Raw genomic sequence first — 18,613 nt, forward strand, 5'->3', positions numbered from 1 at the left:
GACACAAATGCATCTTAAAGATGTTATAAAGCGGATGAGGCCAGATGCACCAAAATGTACAGCAGGGTGATTAAATGTTCATGAAAGTTAAGTAAAAGCAGAACTAGTAGTACATCAGCCTGCATGCATGGGTTGGAGGGGTTAACTGAGGAGACCAGAAACATGGCATATCTTGATTTGGATGATACCCCTTGGGCTTATACAGTTATTTAAAATTTGTTAAATTGAAGACTTAAGGTCCATCTACTCCCAGGCTACAAATTGTACATTGATTCAAAAAAGGAATACGGAAAAAAAAGACATTTTGATATGCTTTTCAGAAACCAGAGATAGATTCTTAACAATTCTTAGAAATAAGTTCTTTCACATTTTCTGAAATTCTCCACAAGTTCAAATAGGCTTATCCTTGGCAAACCAGCTTCTTTAATTGATAGATCTAAAATAAGATACTTTGGTTATTTAATTCATACTTTGCTCTAAATTATTCCTGGAACTGTCCCATGTAGTTGCTGATAATGATTAATTTATCTAGCAATTATTGGGCTTTGCTTTATAGTCTAGTCAATTTTCTATGGGCTTGGCATGTTGAAATCATTAATCTTCATAGCACCCTAAGAAGAAAGTACCAGTGTAATCCTGTCTCGCACATGGAGTATCAGAAGCACAGGGGCTTACGGAATCTGCCCAGGGTCACCTAGTTTGTGAGGAATGGAGTTAAATGTCTGGAGTCATTCTGCCAGAAGGGTTGCTTCCGAAGCAGACTATCAACTGTGTATCCATTTGTGGGACATTCTCTTCTAATTAAAGTTATCCAGTCTCAACAGACACAGGCAGCACCAACTTGGTCAAATCACAAACTTCTGGAGTCAGAAGTGCCTTTGCTGCTTCTCCACGTCTTTTTCCAAAACTTTGAAACAGTAGTGTAGTCCCTGCAGCTTCACCACCTGGGGAAGTGTTGCCTGCCCATCCAGGTGAACTCTTCTGTAAAACTGAGTTCTGGTCCACATTTAGTATCTGAAGCTTTATGTTTCAGGAAACCTGAAATTCCATGGCCTGAAGGCAGACAAAGTGACAAACAGTGTGATGTAAAACGTTCTGTCTCTTGTTTGAGGCACAAGTTAGCCACATTGTGTTGTTTCTGCTGAGTAGTGAAATGTAAAGACCTTGCAAAACTGGCCTTCAGGGATTTCATTATGTTTTGTTTCTAGCCTTGATGTATGTGGCACAATTCATTAATTCTAATAACACAAACTCAAATGAAATTTGAGTCTCCGCTTAGCTATTTTGTTTTTGGTTTTCTTGCCCCCTCAGCAGAGTCTGTCACCATAAAATACATGCAGCACATATATAAAATCCTCCTCATTTATCCTGGTTAAGCATCATAGTAAATATCAAACCATAGCACATAACAGGATTGTATGGTTTGTAAGCCCATTGAGGACTGATTTAAATCCTGAGCCACATACATAAGGCCAAATTAGTATCTCCAGTAACTAAATTAATCCCTGTTTTCTTTGGAGACTCAAAGAAAGTTGCCATTAACTTTAAGCATAAACACATGCATCAGTGAGCTTGCGAGTAGCTTGATATTCTGCAGTTTTTGAAAGAAGCTACTGGCTGATGACATGGAAGGGTTGACTTTGTGTAGGTGATTCACTGGACCTTTGCAGCTGAGACTTAACTCTCCAAATAGTGGCTTCAGGTTCTGTCTCTCATGTCCCAGCAACCAAATGGAACAGCATGTTACCCTAGGGTGGCCATGGTGCACACATGCATGTGAAACTGACCTTAAAATTATTTACCAAGATGCTGTTTCTCTCGCTCAGCCTGATTCAATTCTCCAGAGGGACTAGATTTCCTATTTTTATGAATATTTTCAAATGGCTTCACATGACCTATACTAGTCATTATTGAGAGAAATACATAATCAATAAAATACTAATTGGTATTAACAATAGTATTAACAACAGTAATAAAATCAACATGGCAAAGCTTAATAATGAGTAAAATAGAAATTAGTGTGGGCAAACCTTCCATTGAGCATTCACTGTATTTTGGGCCAACACCTTAGAGGCATCATTTCATACCTTCCCGACCATCATGAGGCTATGCCCAGCTTGTGGTTGAGAAGACAAGCTTATCCCTTGCCTTGGACAAAGTCAGTGCTGATGCTGTTCCAAGAAGCCTCAAAAGTTCAGGGTAACTGAGTCTTTCACACTGGTGAGAAGCAGCGTGAGGAGCATACATGCTTCTCTTCCCGCAGTGCTGCAGATGGGATCCAGGGCTGCACAGGTCCCACCAAACTATGTTCCCCACTCTGAGAAGGATTCTTATTCCACATTCCAAAAGCCTGATGGACTTGGGAAGGTGGGAAATATTCATTCTGATCATCAGAGATAATGCATATAAATGACATGTTTTAGCACAGATAACTTCATTCTTGAATGAATGGCATTCAGTGGCATAAGTAGTCATTCTGCTCTGCACCGATGGAACTTGACAGCATTCTTTCAAGGTGTGGTGTGCCACCACACCCAGTCTTAATCATGGTCTCAGTGCACCCCTGAGGTGGGGATAGCACAGCAGACCTGGGGATTGAGCCACCAGCCCCTGCACCTGCTTACAGGCACTTTAATCCACTGAATTAATTGGCAGGCCCTCAAAAATAATTCTGGAATGCATTTGAAATAGGAAAGATAAGTTGGTACCAAACACTGTTAGGAAAAATTTTGAAGTCTGATCTTATTGCAATCCTGATTTCTATAGAGGTACAGGGAAATTATTACAAACAATAGCACAGATATATACTAAAATGAAAAGCAAGAATGGGTTATTGCAGTGATTTATTTTTGGCCTCAAAATAATTATAAATCAATAAATCTCTTTAAGTGCTTACACACAAACATGCATGAGAGCCCTGATCACTGATGGAGGCTAGAAGCAAGCTATCATTTGGTGACTGCTACCCCAAATTCTTCATGTGGATGGAATCAAGAATTTTTAAAATATGATTTCACAGAAATTTTATTTAGCTTACTTTTCAAAGATAAGAGGTAATGGATTATTTTTTTAAAGTGTCATACTCTACGTTCTTTCAGACCAAATGCTTTATATGTTTCCCTGAATGAAATTTCACAGCTTTCTTGTAGTAGCACAGGCTGAAAAATAATGAAAACACTGGGCCAGCTGCCTTTGGCAAGTATTGTTCCCACCATACATAATGCACTTAGATGTGTTTTGTGTGCCTCTTTTCACATCTTTTCAGAATACCCAACTGTTTTCAAAGGCAGTGTCACCCTGTGAATTACAAATGTACAGTGGCACATACTACAAATTAGCTATTTGTATAATAGATTCAAAACACCCTAATATCTGAACAGTATTAACAGGCTTGTTAATGTCCAGAAAATAATAACACTGTGATTATGAAAATGGAAGAGCTAAAATAATTGTGAAGTTGTAGATAACATATAAAGCCCCAAGGGAAACCCGAATGGAGTCAAGGTCATGAATATATATAGAAAGAAGGTAAAAGAATTAAGGGAAAATTCATGAGCTAAAAAATTAGGTCAGTTACATGGGAAACTTCCAAAGTTCAATCAATTTGGTTAAAACTTTCGTCACTGTGTATTTTAGATCCAAACGTGCAACAATAACGTATCAAGCATTTATACTTTAACTTCATTCTAAGGCCTCAGGAAAGAACACTCTGGCATCAACTGTATAAGATTTATGGATTTTGAGCAAATTTGTACAAGACTTTGTCCAACCCATGAGATTCTCAGTTCCCCGAAGGACATTACTACAGAATGGAATTTATGGGCTCTAGGGTTTTATTTTAAGACTAGGAGAGTTAGTTTAAAGTGAATAAAAGGAATATTTCTATTTTAGGTTTACTTTATTCCTACACATTAATAATTGTCAAAATTTAATAACAGATCATTTCAGCATTGTATTAAAATATTTTACTATTTTAGAGAGGTGGGCTTCAAATACGCAGCATCAAACACTATATGCATTCAAACACTATAGGAAAAGCTATTTAAAAAAAAGTAATGAGAGAGTTTTTAAAACTAAGTGGTATATTTTGCAGAAACATCTAAATTTTTTCCTTGTGACTTTTTTCTCCTATTTCTTTTTTCTTTCATCTTCTATCAATGCACTCACTCTTAAGTTTTCAATGCAATATACCCAATTATACACATTGATTTAAGATCTTGAGTATTTTCTACTATATGCTCAATGTCTTTTATACATCTTTGATTTTCACTGGTACACTAAGTAAACCTTACCCAACAATAGCAGACTGTTGTGAGAGATGTAATAGTTATTAGAATTTTCTGGGTCTAAACAATGACCTTCATTTTATGAAGTATTGAAAGTCACCAGTACTATACCGATTACTCGGTGGATCAGATGACAGTGCAGCATATTTATAATATTGATTTTCTGTGTTTAGTTTGTGTTTTAAATTATGTCTTAAACAAAGTGCCCAAGAGGTCTTAATTTTGTATAGTTGTTTGTTTGTTTGTTTGTTTGTTATTGCTGTTGTTGTTGGCTTTTCAATTTTTTATGTATTTGATACAGCATCTCATTACACAGCTTGGACTCGTAGCGATCCTCCTGTTTTCAGCCTCCCCAGTGCTTGGAATACAGGTGTGAGCCACCATACTCGGTCTCAACAGCCAGCTCAGTGTGCCCGTGGGCAGGGCTGGTGAGGTTTGTGGTGCCAGGGAATGAAACCCGGTCTCTGTGCTTGCCTAAGCAGGCGCTTAGTCTACTGAGCTATCTCATTGGCCCAATTTTATAGTTTTGAAAATTTATTTCCACATTTTCCTTGGAGAACTGTATTTTATGGTATGCACTTCCTCTTGGTTATTATAGAATTTAAGGCTAAATAATGACTAAAGGTTTTAATTCTGTTATGTGTGTGAGGATAATAGTTGACCTTTAGACATGAATGAAAGAGCACAAGACATTTCTAAGAAAGCAGAACTAGATCCCTTCTGACCTTTTTAAAATATTCTGCTAACTCCTACTGAATCCTGATAAGCTGACTAAGAAGTCTGTACCTGAAGCAGGTACAGTCTTCTTTGACTCACTTCTCTCTGCTAATTTAAAAGAACATTCACTTAAACCACAGAATGATTTTCCAAAGTTGACATGTTAGTACATTGTCTTTTCTAAGGGAGAGGAATCAGTCTATTTGAGCAGTGTACACTCGAGGTAAATGAACTAAATTTCAATTATGAGAATTGCTAAGCCCTTGCTTTCACTCTACATTTCAGTTGTGCATTTGAAGTGTTCACAGTTTTAACAGAGTCCCCTGTATTTTGTCCCCAAATGCCCATAAATATGCAAAACCCAAACCATTTAACTAAGCATTGCTATTAAACTAGAAACCAAATACACAGTGAAAGAATTTAAAACAAAAAACTTTCAATAGAGTATTTTTTCTTCACCTTTACATTCCACAACCTTTAATAAATCATGATGACATTTGTTTCTGTGGATTTCTTTTTATATTGATTGATTGATTGATTGATTGATTGATTTGGTACAGAGACTCACTACACAGCTTGGACTCATAGTGATCCTACTGCTTTCAGCCTCTCCAACACTGAGACAGGCAGGTGCCACCACGCATGGTCTTGGTGGCTGGCCACAGTGCACCTGGGGTTCCAGGGCTGGCACAGCACATAATACCAGGGATTGACCCCAGATCCTTGTGTTTGGCAGGCAGGTGCTTAGACTGCTGAGTCACCTTCTCAACCATCTTGTGGATTTCTAAAGTTCATAAAATATAGGAGCTTTTGTGGTGTAGGAAAAACAAATTCTAGGATCGTTGTATTAGCAAACAAAAAATAGTTTAAAAGTATAGAAACGGAAAATATGTTAAAAAATATACGTGCAATTTTGGTCAGAAGCATGAATGCTCAGAAGCATGTTTGTGATACATAGATACTCTTGTATGTTTTGGAATTGAATTTGCTACATTTCTCCTTAAATGATTTATTTTAGTTATAACAACATAAAGTCATACGACACAGATCTCTAAATATTTATTTACTGATTAGTATTATTTGAGAATCATGAAAATTGTATGATGTATTAAAATGATTATAATCCAAAAATGTTATACAATGCTTGTATGGTAGTAACAAATCATAAAATTTTCACTAGCATGATGTGTCTTGACCTCTAAAAGAGAAATACACAGAAAAGTTTCAAAAGGCAGATTATATGATTCAATCCATACTGGAAGTGTGAGTAAGTGATAATGGTAGAGAATAATTACAACTTCTTAAAAGGACATAGTGACATTTACTACACTTATGGTGCAAATCCTACATTTTTTGTATTCCTAAAATTGACAACCTAAGTTCTAAAATTCAAAGATAATTTTAGTTCTGACAGATTCTTTTAAAACATGCTCCTTGCTCTCTTTTTCTTTTCTGAGAAGGATTGCCTCTTGTCCACTTTCTCCACAAAAGATTCCTCACGCCCACTTGGGAAGTGATAGCCTGGGGCAATTCTCAGTCCTTTGTCCTTCCTTTCCCTGGACAAAAGTAGGAAAGCTAAGCTGAAACTTAGCCTGCTGTATATAAAAGATGCAAGAAGGGCTGGTGAGATGGCTCAGTGGTTTTAAGCACCTACTTAAAACAAGCTAAACAAAGCAGAGGGACCGCGGTTCAATCCCCAGCACCACATGCCAGCCAGCCCTGCCTCCTGGTGGGCTGAGCTGGCCACACACACATACACACACACACAAATAAATAAATAAAATTTAAAAAAAAGACGCAAGAAATAGAACCAGAGGATGGATGGGTGGATGGATGGATGGGTGGATGGATGGGCGGATGGATGGACTGATGGACAGGGATGGATGGACAGACAGATGGATGGATGAATGGATGGATGGACAGGCAGATAGATGGGAGGATGGATAGATGCATGGAAGCATGGATGGATGGATGGATGGATGGAAAGAGGAAGAGAAGAATAGATAGAAAAATGGAAGGAGAGAAAAAAGGATTAATGCCTTAGAAAATAGATGGTGGCAGGGCTGGATGAATTTTACCTCAGACTCAGAGGAACAGATCTTCCATGTCTACTCAAGTAAATATTTTTGTCATATTTTCCCCCAAGCAACATTTTAAATTAATTCTATTTTCCCATGAGAGTAGTGTATCATACTCTTGTAAAAATTAAAAAAAAAAAAAGCCAATTTCACAAGATGCAATCACATAAATGTATCTAAGAAGAGGCCAGGGTCTTAACGGCCTAGATGTGACAGGCAAAGACATAGTTTACATGGTATCATGAATGTGAAAGTATAATTTACCATCATCTGCTTTACATAAAAATATACATTCATACTAACATAATAGCTCAGCATTGACCAGTTCTTCTTACATGCCAGGTACTAGCTGAAGACTTTTTAAATATTAAATGTTGAGTTCTCACAACAGCCCCATTGGATAATTACTGTTATGAACCACATTGCTGAGATAAGTTACTGAAAACCAAAGAGATGAAGGCATTTATTATATATATTTGATTTTTATTGAAGAAGTGGTAATTATGATAGCTATAACCCATTCAATAGCTTTTATTTTTCTTTCCTTTTATATTTCTCCACCCATTCAACCACCCAAGTTCCCCAAAACTGTCTTAAACTTTATCCCAGGGAAGCAACAAGATAGGACCCTGTGAGGCACCATGTAATTTTTTTTTTCATGGTACCATCGATAGAACTTGAGACCTTGCGTTTGCCAAGCAGGCACTTGTTCCTCTCCCTGGCCCCAGTGCCAATTCTTTAATCATTTTAAAATTAATTTTCCATTATGTGAAATTACCAGGGCCTTTTCTGAATTCTTTGCTAGAACCCTTATCATGAACTAAGAGGAAATAGTGCATACAATTCTCTGTAAATTGAAGAAATATTCATGACAGTTTCAGAATTCTGACTTTGAAGTCAGCCTGCTTGTGCTGATCCCAGTCCCATCTTAATAGTTTGCAGTGTTAGCACATTTTAAAATTTCCCTCTGCCCCAGTTTCATCTATCAAAATGGCCTGTTAAGAATGCCTACCTCCTCTGTTGTGCATCTGTTATTTGCAAAACAATACAAATATACCTGGAACATTGGTAACCAAATTTTATATAGTGTGTTACTCTTAATTTTATTTTATTTTGCTAGTGAATTTCTGTTATGTAAGGGGAACATTTAGGAAGTTGAGCATTAAATCTTTTTAACTCATTAAATTTAACCATTTATTATTAAACGAATGTATCTTTTATAAGCATTAAATTTAGGGTGAGCCAGATAGCTCAGCAGATTAAAGCGCCTGCTTATGCAGACATGGGGCGAGGCGGAGAGGGTTCAGTCACCAGGCCTGCCTTGCTGGCCCAGCCCCGGGGCATGCTGAGATGGCAATTGATACTGGGCATGGTGGTGCATGCCTGTAATCCCAGCACTTGGGAGGCTGTAAACAAGCAGATCACTACAAATTCGATCTATGCAGGGAAACCCTGTTGACCCTGTATACCCTATACTAAATATGAAAAATAAAAAAAAAGATTTGAGCATTAAATTTAGAGAAGGCATAGTGAATATTAGCAATGAGTCTGAAGGAAAGAGTAAACAACAACCGAAATGTAGAGAAAGAATGTGAGCGTTAGAGTCATGTTTCTTTGCTGTGTCCAGAATTCTGTAAAATCATAGGCACCTCTTATTCTGATAGGAAATATGATTGTTTTTATTAAAAAAGTTGTAAATAACAGAAATCTGTACTTATTAAATGATGCTTAATGGACAAAAGTGTTTATTAACAGGGAAAGAAAAAAAAAATAAAAAGGTAAATTTTTAATAAAAGGATTAATAGCCGCTGGTCTGAAATTTGTGTGAGTCTTAAGGAATTACCTAATGACTCAAAAATACCAATCATACTATGCACTAAGATACAGTTACCTGCTGCACCTAATTTAAGAAAATCTCTAAATACCTGAGCAGTCATCAACAGTTACAGAATCTTAGAACAAGAGAAGACTTTGGAGATTAGTTTTATTTTGTTGATTGATTTAGGATTGGATAGTTATTACATTAGAGATTAAATTGCACACTTTCCTAGCTCTAAAAACATGCATTATAGTGGCGAACTTTTCAGTAGAACTTAGAGAAAATGCTATCAGACTGTGGCATAATGGAATATTTTCTTTCTTATGCTGTGGTTCTCCCTTTAGATAATGATAAAACTATTTAAGGGTCATTTAACATCAATGTGTTCTACTTTTAAAGAATACTTCACTTTAAAACATTTTGGAAATTATTATTTCAGTTCATGCACAGACTTCCTGAAAATGTCTCTGTTGCCTACCAAGGTACCTGATACTCTTCAATTTAAAATTTCCAAAGGAAAATGAAAGAGGAGCATGCAAAAAGTAATTAGTGTTGGTAGGCAACTATGTTGGCTTAATGAGTATGATTCAAAGTTAAATTTATTGTATAGATAATCAGAGTCAGACTTTTCCTAGTACTTTTACAATAAAGGCTATTAATGTTTTTTATTGAACTGGACAATTATAAATTTACTTTTCCTCATTAATATATTGAATTTCCATCGCTCAAATAACCTCTAAGATGGTAGCACGGACAAAAAATGTTAAGCAGAAAGTTAAAAAAGAAGATTACTTTATTAAAAACATAAATTTCCCTTTAAGTGAAAACTGAAACTAAAAGGTTCACTTTTAAAGTCCCTGACAGCTGGGATATTCTTTCAGCCTCAACAGATGACAGTGCAGCCGAGAAGAAAGGGGGGACCCTTCACGCTGGCCTCATCGTTGGAATCCTTATCCTGGTTCTCATTGTAGCAGCAGCCGTCCTAGTGACAGTCTACATGTACCACCATCCGACGTCAGCCGCCAGCATCTTCTTCATTGAGGTGAGTTCTCAGGAGAGCCCAGAAAGGTCACAGCAGTGCGCAGGCTGCGTCCGCCTGCTCACCTCACCTGGATTTGATACTCAGCATGTCCTTGTCAGTTCTGGGCTGTGGCTCGCGCACACAGGCAGCCACGTGTGTACATAGTGACAGCTTGCTTTCATATGCCAGGTTCAGACCTCCTTTCTCAGAAGCTTTTAAAGAAACAAGCTATCCTGCTTTTTGCAGATCTAAGGAAAGTAGAAACCACACATTTATGTCCTCTTGGACCAAGTATGTTAACCAGCTGTTCTCCCAATCCTAGGAGGAAATTTAGCACATGTGAGGGGCTGAAGTGCTGGACTTCATCCAATTAATGAATAAATGTTAATTGGGTGTTGATGCTGTGCGTGATACATTACAGAGGGCTGGTCCTCACTACACTCATGAAAGATACAGTACAAAATTATGTAAAAATAAGATGGTAATATATGGTACTTTCCTTTTTCATGTGTGTGTGTATTCGGACATTGCTATATAGATGCACATCTTTTGCAGACACAACAAAGGAGCACAGTGTGGAATTGGTGATCTGAGTTCATGTACAAAATGCAGATCTAGTACCAGTGCAAAGACCAAACAGGTGCAAGGACCAGGGACTGTGGACTGGGGATAGGGCACAGAGCCATGCCTGAGCATCTGGAAGGCAGGAACTGGGGAGCATAGAAACTGCCAGAAACAGTCAGCTTGACCAAGTCACCCTGTGTCCGCCAGAAGGCTGGGTTTCCTGTGTCCCATGTATGAGCAGCGTTCACTCTAACATCTTAATGTGGACACCCCTCTTCTAACAGCAACTCATACCACTGTGACTGGGCGAACAATGAGGAAACGTTCTTTGCAGAGTTTCACATATAAGCATCCCATTCTAATTTACCGTATCATGTGCAGAAAGGTCGCTTAGAATTCTGTTCACTGGTTGAGTACTTGCAATGTCTTTCAAATTATAGAATTAGAATTATTTTTGCCTCTTTAACAGGGATTGGTGAAAGTAATCGGTTAAATAATGGCTTTAAAGTCCTATCTGGCTTTTTTGAGTAAAGTCAGTCCCCATGTTTAGGTACTGGAGATCTTTGCAGTCTAGATGTCATGTATCATTTCAATATTTGTCCCACCAGTCCCCAAACAATAGTAGGAACTATGCCCTGTTTCATTTTCAACTTTGCTCCATGCATGTCCTGAACTCTCCACACCATGAAGTCACTGCTGACTTTATTTCCTCCACCAGAAAAACCCTCTTCTTGTGTTAAACCAATAAAAATTTTCAGGGATTTATTTGTAGAGTAGCTAATGTTATCCTAATAAGCAAGATGCTATAAAACAGAATCGCAAAAACATTTTAACAGCAATTTCCTTTAAAAAAAGAAAGAGAATGAAGAATATTAAAAATAACATTAGAAACAATACAGAATTTCACTAAGCAAAATAATATGAATTCAACAATGGTTGTTATATTGCATATTGTTGTCTTCAAATTAGTTGTTCAGACTACAAGATATAAGCATGCAAAAATTATTCTAAAAAAGTTACAAAAAATTAAGCAATAACTGCTTCATTCAGCAGACCAGTAACAATCAGCAGTACAATTATCTAAGCTATCCTGTATATATACATAAATATATCTTTTTTTCTCATTGTAGCAGCAGCCTCCTAGTGACAGTTTTCTTTCTTTCTTTCTTTCTTTCTTTCTTTCTTTCTTTCTTTCTTTCTTTCTTTCTTTCTTTCTTTTTTTCTTTCTTTCTTTCTTTCTTTTTTCTTTCTTTCTTTCTTTCTTTCTTTCTTTCTTTCTTTCTTTCCTTCTTTTCTTCTTTCCTTTCTTCCTTCCTTCCTTCCTTCCTTTTTTCTATCTTTTCCCTCATCCCAGTTGTCTCTTCCGTATGAACAATTTCCTTCCCTTGCACAGGATCTACTGTACCTTTCAGTTTTCTTTACTCTTCCATCCCAGTTCTTCAATTCAAGAGCCAAATATCCTTCAGTATCATGTACCCGCTAAACAAGGTGGACTAGGGGATGGCTGGCACCTCTGTTTCACCTCTAAGTAAAATACCCACACTGTTCTTTCACACTGACCTTCCTGTGTTACATTATAGTTACATCTGTGTGTAATTTATACCAGCATACATGACTCATTAAATTAGAAAAACTTGATTAAATAATTTATGTCATCTTCAAAAAATATAATCTATCAATATTTTATAAAAAATTATAATAAATATTCCAGCTACGACATTTCAAACGTGCAGCAAAATTTAACATGGATGCATGTTCCAGAAAGGATATCCTCCTTTAATGTCAAAGTTTTTAAAAAATGGCATTGCGTTCAGTTGGAATGTTATTAACTTCTGTTAACAGGCTCTATTTTCATGGAACAAAGTGGACATGTTAACAGATGTTATGAATACATTCGTCAAAGAGCTGGCAAGTGACAAGCTGAAAGTCTTAGTGATCAACCAGATGTTGGGCTGCTATTCCTGCTTTATGTCCCTGTGTGTTTAAATTTTTTAGTCACTGTGAAGGATAACGGATGATGATAATATTAGTAGCAAATTGCACAGTTCCAGGGCCTGCTGAAAGCTAGTCCTTTAGTAAGAGCAAAGTCTGTATGCTCACAAAATGAGATTTTGTAATAATACTTTGTTTCATACATTTGCCTTTTTGAATCTTTCTTATTGTTTAATAATCAGAGCCTAATTATCCATGTGTGTGTGCAATATATTTGTGTGTATATCCAAGTACTTACAGAATGTTAGTGCTAGGATAATTACTAGAGGTATAGGCCCTAATAACACAGGATGTCATCGATGATATTAATTCATATCATCACAATAAAAATTGATATTCTCTTTTGTCAAGAGATACCTATTTTATTATGAACTTCTTGTCAACAAGATTGTAATCACTGTAAACTATCCCATTCACCATTTATTCAAAAGTTTATATTGATGTTGATAAGTGGAAATTCAAAATACAAAAGGCTTAGCATGCTAGAAGTAAAAAACTTTTTCCATTTAATTTATGATTATGAATTAGTTTCCTATTATTGCTTAATATGTTTCCACAAACTCAGTGGTATAGAAGAGTACAAACATCTCACAGATCTGAAGGATCTGGGTTAAGGAGTAGGTAAGGCCAGTTCCTTCTGGGGCTCAGAGAGAAACACTTCCTTGCCATTTCTAGCTTTCAGAAGTGGAAGGTCTTGGTTGCTAGCATTATATCTTCCCTAATTTGATCTCCCTGTGTGCTTATAACAACTCTTGTGGGTATACTGGGCCCACAGGAATAACCCAGGATAATGAACCCATCGCAGAGTCTGCAGAACACCTTTGGCAATGAGACAGAATATTGACAGGTTTTGGAGATTAGGATGTGGATACCGTGGGGGATCATTTACTCTGTCAGCCACAGACTGCACCAAATGTAATATGTAGTATACATCTTACTGGTGAAACTGCAACACAGCTTTGTCTGTGTTCTAGTGAAATTGTCTATTTTTCATTAAATACTTATCTGAATTTCAATGATGTCAAAATGTGACCCAGAGTGTATCTTGAATATTTCACAATGAAATCCAGACTGCAAGAACACTCCTATAAATTACCTTCTGTGTTAGACACTGATAATAGTGTGATGAAATTCAGTGTCTGCCCCGTGGCTGTCCCAGAGCTTGCACAACCAATTTCCTTTACTAGAGCTTTCCCCCAAATGAGTTCTTCCCATTTTTTTCCTATTATAATAGTCCCATTATGAACATATTCCTGACAATGGCTGATCTTTATTAAGTCCACAAGTAGATGTGATTTTCATTTATGACCTAATTAAATAATATAGATGCTACTGTACCATGAGGTCCATCTCATAGCTGAGTAAGTGGAGGCACAAAATTCAAGTAACTTATTCAGCATCACTCATTAAGTGGTTAATGGAGCAACAGTTGGAGCCAGGACCTCCAAACGCAGAAGTCCCACCCCTCACCTCTAGTCTGTGCTGCCTCCTTTTAAGTAAGGATTATTCTTCTTATACTGTAAGTAGAAATTTCCAATGACATACATCTTGAGATATACATCATATTCTCAGAATATATTCCCAAAGTAAAATCAAAGGAAAGAACTAGTTAAAGGAATTTAATAAATGTTGTCAAAAATATTACCCAGAGGTAAACACCCATTCATGGAGATGTTAGTGTGTATTTTGAGTGACAGCAATAATGACAGTCACACTTATCTGTGTATTTCACTCTTGTAGAAAATATAGAACCATTATTACACATTTGTTGATGCAGACCCTCTTCTTTATCCAAAACGCTTACATGGGCTTTAGCTTTTAAACTTCTTGTTGGTGGGGAGGAAATGAGGTCATAATGCAGGTCACCACCCCATAAATGGTATAATTAGACAAATGAATTGACCATTTACCTCCTGTGTCTTCCTACGCTGTTTCCAGAACAATAGTACCATTCATTCAAATCATCCACTGTCTATTCAGTCTGGCAGAATAATCTATTCCATTTATCTACTTTAATCCTCCATCATCCTGCTCAGATCTTAGACTGAGAGTTTTTCTTTGCATCTTTACTGGATAGCTTGCCTTCTGTGTTATCTTTGTGGCTTTTCTCAGTTACTTTCAAAGGTTATCTGCTTCTGACCATAATTCTTTATATTACGTGAGAGTATCTGCATGTCCTTTAAATCTTTTTAAAATGAAGTTTATTATCTTGAAAGAAATAGGCAGAGAATATTCAACAGAACATGTGTTCTTTAGGTTTTACTAGATTGTGATAAGACTACTATTGCTGTAGAAGATCAATATGCCATATGTTCTGCATTAAATAATGATTGCTATGCATTTCTAGTTACATATTCTGTGATTTATGATGAATTTCTTTCAGTGTGAGTATAGGTCAGAGAGATCAATGTTTTTGTACAGTTAAATTTTATTCTTTACATATCACTATTCAAGATTTTTAAATAAAATATAATACAAGTGAAGGTCAAAGCATAATATTGTAAAGCGGTAATAATACAAAATGCAAAATAGATATTTCCATTCTCATAGAAGGAGGAATGATGTGTGTGTGTGTGTGTGTGTGTGTGTGTGTGTGTGTGTGTCTGTGTGTCTGTGTGTGTGGTATGTGGTGTGAGGTGCCAGAGCCTGAACCCAGAACTTTGTACAAGCCAAGTGATTGTATGGAAAAAGCTAAGCCTCAAGCACCCCCGAGAGACTAATGCACTATAAGCAAAATAATTAGATCAGCAATCTCAATAAGATCTAACATTGAACACTATTTTGCATAGTATATTTAAAAAACAGCTAGTGTTCAGCTACCTGTACTGATTTGATTGCTCTGTATGTATAAAAATGAAGAGAAATTGATTAAGACCTAATGTAAAGATGATTAAAACCTTAGGAAATGGAAATGAATAAAATGTAGAAGTTATTTTATATGGAAAAGGGAAAATCAATAGCCTTATGTGAAGCATCCTTAGAGAGAGAGGTATCATAATTCATAAGAAAGAGATAACTAAGCTGGTAAAGAAGCAAGCAAAAATTATGGAACAGTAGTCCTGGTGTTTCGGGAAGGCACTGAGATCACTCCTTACAAAAGAGTTGGCCTTGAAAAGGAGACTAATATTCTTATCCTTCTTATTCTGAATGTAGATGAAAACACAAGGTATAGGACATGTTGTAAACCACTAATCATGCAAAATATAAAATAGATTTTCCCATTCCCATAGAGGGTGTGTGTGTGTGTGTGTGTGTGTGTGTGTGTGTGTGTGTTCTGTTCTGCTCTGTCCATATGATAGCTGCTACTCCTTTGGAGCCCTTGAAATATGGCCAGTCTACAAAGAGATTTATGTCATCCAACACTGGATTTTGAAGTTTGAAAAAAGAAAGATAAGAATGTAATATATCTCATTGATAACCACCTGTTCTAAATGACAATATCTTAAAATCTTGACTTAATAAAATATGTTATTAGAAATAATTTCACTTTTTTCTATGACTACTAGACACTTAAAAGTGGCCATATGACTCACTGTATTTCTGTTAGAGGCTGCCTGTTTATATAGAAAACTTTACAGAGAGATGATTTGAAAGAAATGTTTATTATCTTCATACTTTTAAAGTAGAAAAGAAACTGATTTTCAGCAAGAGAAAAGGAGAAGACTTGAAGTTAGAAGGGCTAGAAGGCTTCCAGGGACCACAGATACATTGACCATTCGCTTATTCACTTGTTTAGTATTTGCTAAGCTCCTCCTAAGTGCCAGGTGCCTGAGCAACAGCAGGCATCAAGATGAACGAGAGTCTCTTCTTCTTGCCCTCCCAAAACATACAGTCCTCTGAAGGGTGACAGATGAGCATATTTTATGTATAAGTTTCACATAGACTATTTAGTTGTCTCAAATCCCTGTTCCACCAAAAAAAACAAAACTATAGTTGCAAAACTATTAATAAATGCTGCCTTTGTAAGTAGCGATAAACTACTGTCACCAAATAACCAGGGTTATAAAAGCTTGTCATGTTCATCCTTTCTCCATTTACCATTTAATAATAAGAGGGATTATTATCATCATTCTCATCATTTCATCATTAGGACATTTTATGAATGTCTGGGTATACATTTATTTCAAGAATAAGTAATAAGTTTTTTTAAAGGCTACTCTGTTTTAAACAGTCAATTTCCCTGAAAAAAAGAACCAATCCCACCATTCATAAATTGTGCATAACGCTTTGAAACAGAAGCCACGATATGGTTTTCACAATAAATCTGAACAGAACTGTTTTTATGACAGTCATCATTTACATTATACTTTTTAATTCCTGCCTTTTCTGGGGGACCAAAACGTCTGCCTTTCATGGAGGTGCCCAGTGTTTTCAACCAGAAAACTCAAAAGTTAAAGATAAAGCAATATACATGGATCTTAGAAACTAACCACTTTTCCAAAATAAAATCTATAAATTTTGCACTTACCTATTACAAATGTATTTCCTCGTGAGTTAATGCTTTATCTTAAAAAAAGATCTTAAACTATCGAAACACTTCATGCAAAAATGAGTACACACAACTTTAAGCTTATATTAACCTTCAAAGAGGTTTTGGGAATCTTTGGTACCCCACTTTTATGGCTGTAGGCACTATCAAATTCATATAAATTCAAACAAGGGTAGTCCTTGGTTTGGAGAACCTAGGTCTCTTCTCTCTGTTAGTGTCAGATCAATCTAGAAATAGGGACTCAGGATAGTGAAACAGCCTGCTTGTGTGCTATGGCATCCTGTTGTAGAGCCAGGATGTCAGCTCAGAGCTCCTCACTGGCCAAGTAGCTTGTACTTGTAGCACAGCATCACAGCAAAACTCTTCCATTGCCTTGCTCGGGATCCCTAGCCCAAAGAATATTTATGGATCAGAAAGAAGGACTCAGTGAAATTACGACTGAAGAAACACAGACAGCTGTGGCTCTCAACTTTTCCTTGGCAATCAAAGTACCACCAGGACAGAAGCCAGAGAAAGGAGCCAAAGAAGGATTAAGGGGCTGCTGCTTGGTAGAAAAAGAAGAGTTTACTAAAAATCTGGCATCTCATTTTGCAGCTGCTGGATAAATAACTCATGGGAGTTAGGGAGACACAATTTGTTGACTACCCATATAGTATATAGAGAAATAATTTGATAGAACCACAAATCTTCCTTTTATCTCAACGTCACACATTTTTTAGAACTTAGTTTTGCCCTTAAGGTACTTCTCAGTCTTATTTCGGTCTTCCAGGAAACTCAAGGGGAAAAAATGATTCACTGAAACAAGATATTTCTTATTTTGTCTTAAAAGAGGGAAAAGATAGCGCTCACTTTTGTGGAACAGCTGTAGGGGAAGTAAGAGTAGAAAAAACATAAATAAAATGGTCCAACCTCATTAAGGAAACTACTTTATTAAATGACAGTATTCTGGCATTATAGTAAAACATAAGAAAACTGTGTTACATTTTTTTAAAGACATCATTTGTATGACTTTTTTTCCTTTCTCATTTCCTACTCTATAATGGTAGAAATTGATTCTTGTGCATTACTGAATGTCTTTTCAATATTGTAGTGTAACTTGAAATTCTATGAATTTAGTAAGGGTTACTTCACTCCCAATAAATAAAAGTATAGCTTTTAATTGTGGATTTTTTTAATTGTCATTTGAATTTATGTTAAATCTTATTTTTTTTTCTTAGTTGCTTTTCCTTAGCATTGACTTTGGAATATTTAGCTCAGTAGCTTGTTACCATACTTGAATTTTGAATATGTGATATGGAAACAATTTGTTTTAATGTGAGAGTAGGTGAATATATTTTAATTTTAGGCAGAAGCAACCTCCAAGTGTATCATTTGTACTATGTTGGCATCATTTAAAATCAGAGCATGTGTTTAGTGTAGAGCCAGATAGCTACATCAAAGGTACTAGGGTCCATTCCATGCCCCATACTGATAAAGGAAGATAGTAAGGGGCCAGGGAGCTAGCTCAGTGGTATAAGCACCTGCTGGCAAGCACAAAGTCCTGAATTCAATCCCTCATACCAAAAGAAAGACAAAAGATAGAAAGAAAGAAGAAAGAAAGAAAGAAGAAAGAAAGAAAGAAAGAAAGAAAGAAAGAAAGAAAGAAAG

At 36.4% G+C, this 18,613-nt stretch overlaps 1 protein-coding gene across 1 annotated transcript in view; it reads left to right on the plus strand.

Annotated features, from left to right (window-relative positions):
* Positions 1-18,613, plus strand: part of Plxdc2 (plexin domain containing 2) — a 436,032-nt gene that overhangs the window by 402,033 nt on the left and 15,386 nt on the right. Inside the window, exon 13 of the mRNA XM_004644757.2 lies at positions 9,782-9,942. Within this exon, the coding sequence (XP_004644814.1) occupies positions 9,782-9,942 (161 nt within the window). The remainder of the gene's footprint in view (positions 1-9,781; positions 9,943-18,613) is intronic.

Source organism: Octodon degus, unplaced genomic scaffold, assembly GCF_000260255.1.
Source record: "Octodon degus isolate 3935 unplaced genomic scaffold, OctDeg1.0 scaffold00208, whole genome shotgun sequence".
In the NCBI taxonomy this organism is placed as follows: domain Eukaryota; kingdom Metazoa; phylum Chordata; class Mammalia; order Rodentia; family Octodontidae; genus Octodon; species Octodon degus.